The 5,870-nt window shown below is 48.3% G+C and overlaps 1 protein-coding gene across 2 annotated transcripts; it reads right to left on the reverse strand.

The window, feature by feature from the left end:
- Positions 1-2,369: 2,369 nt before the first annotated feature.
- Positions 2,370-5,439, reverse strand: LOC119399990 (mediator of RNA polymerase II transcription subunit 9). Of its 2 annotated transcripts, none has more exons than XM_037666896.2 (2): positions 5,342-5,439; positions 2,370-4,494 (listed from the first exon to the last, which is right to left on the reverse strand). In XM_037666896.2, exon 2 carries the CDS (start codon positions 4,244-4,246, stop codon positions 2,531-2,533), a length of 1,716 nt encoding a protein of 571 aa, XP_037522824.1. In that variant the 5' UTR covers positions 4,247-4,494; positions 5,342-5,439; the 3' UTR covers positions 2,370-2,530. The 2 variants fall into 2 exon arrangements, with proteins under 2 accessions (XP_037522824.1, XP_049273872.1); XM_049417915.1 differs by having other exon boundaries at positions 4,020-4,494.
- Between the last annotated feature and the right edge of the window lie 431 nt (positions 5,440-5,870).

Consider the following 5,870-nt stretch of genomic DNA (forward strand, 5'->3'; position numbering starts at 1 on the left):
GCGCTTGATGAAGACTCTACACAACTGCACCAGAAATAAATTTTGACCTCTGGGTGGTTTAGGGACCCTTTAAGGCATGTCTCCACCTTTTGAGATATCGTTTTAGATTTTGACCCAAAATTGATTGCTTTGTGTCTGCCATAAGAAGGGCAGAATAAAAAGACTCAAGTGTGCGCAGTAAAAAAATTCTAACTAATTATGATATAAATATAAAGTTACCCAAAACATGCCTATCATGCCAACAGTCATAACTACCAATCCATTTACACGAAAAGAGAATAGCTTGGCAGCATTATAGCTCCATATGTAGGCTGCGCAATGAACTAGGGATCTGCACAGTGTCATCAATATAAGATGTAACATAACCTAAAAACCGAAAATTGTGTCATTTCAGGAGGAGGTTGCATTTTAAGTGAAGGTTTATAATGTCAAAACTTAAAGGGGTGGTGTAACCAAATTTTGAGGCTATAAAAAGCCTGCTATAGGCTTTCCCTGTATGCAAGGACAATCAGCATGAAGTGTTGGGCATAGCAAATGTTTAGAATATATTTTAATTCGCTTCCAAAGCGTGACTAAATGCTAATTCTTGCGATCGAGACCCATCGCTAGCGCGACTGACACTGACGTCACTGTGCAGGAAGTGCAGCGAATGTTTGGGGTATATCAGATCACGTTAGAGTGACGTGCAATGTGCGGTGACCCACACATCCGCTGCACCGGGCAAGCCAAGAGAGCATCGGCGAAGAACTACCCTCATTGTTTCTAAGCTTCTAGCCGAAGTCTCCAAACTTGCTCGTATTTTGCAAAGTGCTTCGCACTGTCATGCAAACCTGAGAAGGTGACATTAGAGAAGTTTAGTTCATTCGCACACTTCTTTGCTTTAGAATACCCGGTTGCCGTAGCCTTAAACGTGAAAGGCTGGATAGGTGGGGACACCTGGTGGCGCTAAAATGCACCAGGCAAGCACACAATTGCTGTTCCAAAACTTAATGTATTCTACTTCTCTGCTGGTGTGATAGCTCGGCAACGGCGTAGTTCCAAATTCGTTGCCTTTTAAAACATCTTTTTGCCACAGTCACTCAGCGAAAACAAAGAAACGCACCTATAATTGTGGCTGCACGAAGCGTCGCAATATGTCGATACCATTGTCTGGTAACCCGGTACTCCAGAAACATCTGTGTGTATATTGGAATACTATACACGCTTATATTTTGCATTAGAGAATTTTAGCAAGTGTTTAAGGCATCTGGACGGTTGCTCGCGTGTGTGTGCGAGAGCAGACGATGGCGCACAACGTGCATCACAGCTTTGTGGGCCCACGTGTTCAAGCTGCACACTGACAGTGACGTCAGTGTCCGACTCGGCGCCCAGAAACCAAATAAGGCAATATTAAATTATTTAGCGAGAATACATGAATCAAGAGTGCGTATCATGCTTCCTGGAGCAATAAGAAACGTTTGCAACAAAGAAAGCGCAAGCCACAAATTTGATGACACCACCCCTTCAATCATTTTCAATTATCCTAGTTCATTGCACAGATTAACGCCTAAGCAAAAAGCACGAAAAGCTTCACTGGAAGATATTTTGTTCAAAAGTTACAAGCTTTTGCGCCACAAAAAAAAGTGAGTCAGGTTTTGGGAACAAGAAGAAGCGAGTTTCCTGAACAAGTCATTTTTGGTTTGAGTGCAGTCACGAAAAAGACCATAACTTTTCAACAGAACCAGACAGACAAAATATTTTCTGCACAATTGCAAATGCCCGTGAATTCTTATAAAATTCACTATATACCTTGAAAAGAAACACACACGCACGTAAAAACAAAAAGCATGCTTCCATTTCAACGATCTTGTGGGAGACTCGTAGCAGTAGCACTAAAAGTTTATGCAACCACTACCCAACTCACGCTGCAGTACAATTTCTTAGGCTTGCTCCTTTGTGACGATATTCCTACACCCGACGATGACGACTTTTTAGGAGTAAGGTGAGCGGCCATCTCTCTCCACGTAGTTTATTCAGTGAAATTGTGCAATGCTTGTTTGCAACAAAGTGTAGTTGCCAATTTTGGAGGGTAAGAAAAATGCTTTTGGGGTTATGAGAATGCTGCAAATTAAATATGTAACAAATGGACTCTTTTGAATTATGATGACCTCTTGTGATACGTGTCCAGCACACAAAACTGGATAACAAATGCACTTTGAAACATCGATATGCAAACGGCATGGTCATACATGATCAGGGCAGTGGCTTACCAAGCCGTGCCGCTGGCCAAGATGCGCAGGTGCTGTTAGGTTTGTCATATCGAGAGGCTCTTGGTGTACATATATTAATTTGAAAGTGAACAAATATTGTTTGTTGTGACACACGCTGTCTTAGATCTTGCATTTTTGGTTTTATTATAAGTACTAGAATACTCGCTAAAAGAAAGTTATCAAAAGTTTAGGTTTACTTCATTAGATGAAACAATTTGTTACATTCATGCCCTGTAACTAAAGGTCGAGGAACACTGATAAGACGGTTAAAGATGATGGCGTCAAGCAGGTTCACTCACTAGCACAGTTTTAAAACCCACGGGGAGAGGTTCTTCTAGGGCACACGCTCGCACAAAGGTGTCCCACCACTGCCGCCTGTCCGAGAGTGCGGCGAGCCGTGCGATCTCCTCCGGCGACACCCCAATCACGCGCACACCCAACGCTTGAAGTTGGCGCACCTTAACTGCCATGACACCACGGAGGCAACCCCCACTGTCTCGCACCAACACGCTGTCGTCCAGGAGCTCTACACTGACGAAACGAGCCTCGTGGTTTCCAGCAGCCGTCTTCTGTCGCTTCAGCTCTGCCACGTCCAGCACAAGGCTCGCGCGCAATGAGCGCGGACACACGGTGAAGGCCACGCCGGCGATACGGATGTGCGGCAAGATGCAGCTGGCTCGCAACCGACGCTCCCCAAACACGGCCACCAGTTCTCCAAAGCCGTCACGCTGCGGGAGCTGCTCTCTGCTGCTGGTCAGCTTCACGGTCAGTGGAGTGCCCCTCGCCAACTGTGCGGACGCAGCGACGAATACCAGCCGCAGAAATGCCTTCTTCTTGCCGTCGAGAGAGACTGCGTGCTCCGCGCTTGGCGAAGTCGCCCTGTCGATAAGATCCCACGGGTAGCAGTCTAGGCAAATGAGCGACTGCAAGGCATCTAGAATGTGGTAAAGATCTTTGTTCGACGTAAAGTTCTGCTCGAGAAACTGGACTGCCACTTGCAGGCTCTCTCTCCCGGCACTGTGGTTCACAGCTGCGAACGCCCACAGAACCTTGGCCACGTCCTTCAGTCGTGGACGTAAGGAAGGGTGAAGCCTAGACGAATTGCGTTTGCTCGAGGTACATTCGTGAAGTAAGGCAGCAACTCTGTCCTCGAGGCGTTCGAATGTGCCTCTGTCGTACGCAGCAACGCTGGCGAAGGCAGCAAGCATGTGGCCACATTCGGTGACAACCAGTTCTTGGCTGCAACCGGTGACGTAGCTTGCCAGGTTTTCGAGAAGCTCGGCGCTGTAGTGTTCGCAGAGCCGCAAGAATTTCAACGCCGCCACAATGTCAAACCTGTCTGCGTGCGATGCCAAGACGTGAGCTGTACGCTGGGAGACGACGTGCAGAAAGGCGTCATTGGAAACCCTGATTTTCAACTTGAACAGACTACTACACAGCACGGCCAGTTCTCTGAAATCCCCTTCTCGCTGGAACTCCGGCAGTCGCTCCTCGACGGCACTCGCAAAGTCAGGTGGAACACTGCATTTCTTGAGCGCCAAAAGGTATAGCAAGTGAACCAGATGCGGCCAGGGTAGTTGCTTTACATCAACAGCACGTGGAAGTTGTTGCACGTACGTGCTTCCACAATGACGTGAACCAGCGGCCCAGGCATCCATGACACGAATTGCAAGTTCAGGTGCTAGTTTGCCTACTCTACGGCAGCACTCCCTTTCTAAGGCATGAACATGTCCTCCTCTCGCCGACAAAGAGCCGCAAGATAGTACAGCACCAACTAACTGGTCATCACCGAGAGCGGAGAGGGTGGATGTCTCCGTTGGCGCAGGCTCCAGCTGTGCACCGGTTGTCGCTACGGTCCTGTGATAGGCACCGCTTTCCCGAAAGAACCCGAAGTAGTGGTCTCTCACATAGCTGTGGCAGCAGCGAGGGGTGGCAACGGTGATGCCCAAAACCAGGGGGCGCAGTCGTAGCAAGTGGCACAGGACTAGTCTTGTCATGGTGTTAACACTACTTCATGTCGAAGTGGCACATGCTCTTGTACTTCACCAGCAGTTCGCGCTTTCGCACCAGCTGGCGCCGTAGTGCGTCCACCCGACGCAGCTGCTCCTCACGCGTGAGCTCGATGCCCGGCAGCTTGTTGATCATGTCACGGCACAGCTGTAGCTTGCCGCGCAGCTCCTGAATCTTGGCGGCGCTGTCGTAGCTGTCCCTCTTCTGCGACGGGTCGTGAGAGTCCTTCTCGATACTGCGAAGGCAAGGTACACAAGGACACAACGCTTTCAGTCTAACATAACAGCCTTTCAACCTAACATAATGCTTTCAGCATAACAGAACATAACGCTTCCAGGACGTGTGTCACGTGGACAGCACTTTTCAGTGATGTCAGCGGGAGCCTCGGGCCCCTAGCGGCGAGTCCCGCCACTTTGATGGAGTAACATTTTCTCGGGGTTTTTAAAACAACAGAATTAGAGAACGGTATGTACAGGACGAGAGATGACACACCACGCGCAGCTAACTTTTGTGATGTCGCCATGTGCTTACGAAAACCGGGAAATTGCGTTTTGTTCGCACACTTTGACAACGAATTAGAAAACAAGAAACATTAGATGCTAAAGAAACTAAGACGAAAACTACGGTGCGACTGTTATGCATACTTTTGCACTTTGTCTGAGCGGAGAAAGAAGCTAAGAGAGACGTAGCATTCCAAAAAAAAAAAAAAAACGACAACCACATGTCCGCTATCATGGACCTAAGGACAGGCGACTTTGGCAAACCGGCAAATCACAGTAGTGTCCCAAGTTTGATCTCTGGGTGTCCCGCTTAAACTTTCGGTTAAGTGTCTTAGAAGCGCCGCCAATGTACTGCCTAACAATGGCACGTTGCGTCAAACGAAAGCGGAAACGAATAAAGAAAGACAAGTGAGCCGGCGCCAACCATGCGACGCCAAGTGAAAAAACAAGTTCAATGGACTGCGGTACCAGTTGCGTTGCGCTGGTTGTACTCGCATTTCTTATTATCAACGCTGTACGAAACAATGTTGCAGAGCTCTTACCAGCTTCGTCGCGAAAAAAAGGAGTGCGCGGAAATCTCACCTTCTGATAACGTCGTAAATAAGGTGCAAGATCTCGCTGCTTACTTCTTCAATCGTTGCCATTGTCGCCACACTTTAGCACATTTTCATCGCGATGTCGATGGTGATCATGCTCAGGCCGATCGGGTACGTCGTCAAAGCCACGGCTAACCTTTAGCGTGGCCTCCGCGATTGGCTCGCAACGGCGTGTTATTAAAGCTAATCGCGGAGGCTACGTTTTTAGCCATTCAGTAACGTTGCCTTTAGCAGTGCTTTCCAGGCGCAGCAAGTGCACGCATTGAGACGAGAAGATAGCACAAAAATAATACGTTACGCAAGCTTTACGGTGGCCTTTGCGGTAGCCAAACGCCAAACCGATGCGGCAGTGATGTTCAGTCCACGTCCCTGAGTCCATAGAGTTTCTTTGTGCCTGAGTCACCTGAGTCTTTTAGCCACAAATCTCATAGGCTATGAGTAACGCGTGTAGTGCCACCTATGCGCTCATTTCAAGACACATGCTAAACCTCAAGCGGCGCTACCATCGCTTATGC

Source organism: Rhipicephalus sanguineus, chromosome 7 (assembly GCF_013339695.2).
Source record: "Rhipicephalus sanguineus isolate Rsan-2018 chromosome 7, BIME_Rsan_1.4, whole genome shotgun sequence".
Taxonomy (NCBI): domain Eukaryota; kingdom Metazoa; phylum Arthropoda; class Arachnida; order Ixodida; family Ixodidae; genus Rhipicephalus; species Rhipicephalus sanguineus.

Coding starts and splice junctions, on each gene's coding strand:
- LOC119399990 (XM_037666896.2), bottom strand. CDS start 4,246: ATGACAAGACTAGTCCTGTGCCACTTGCTACGACTGCGCCCCCTGGTT.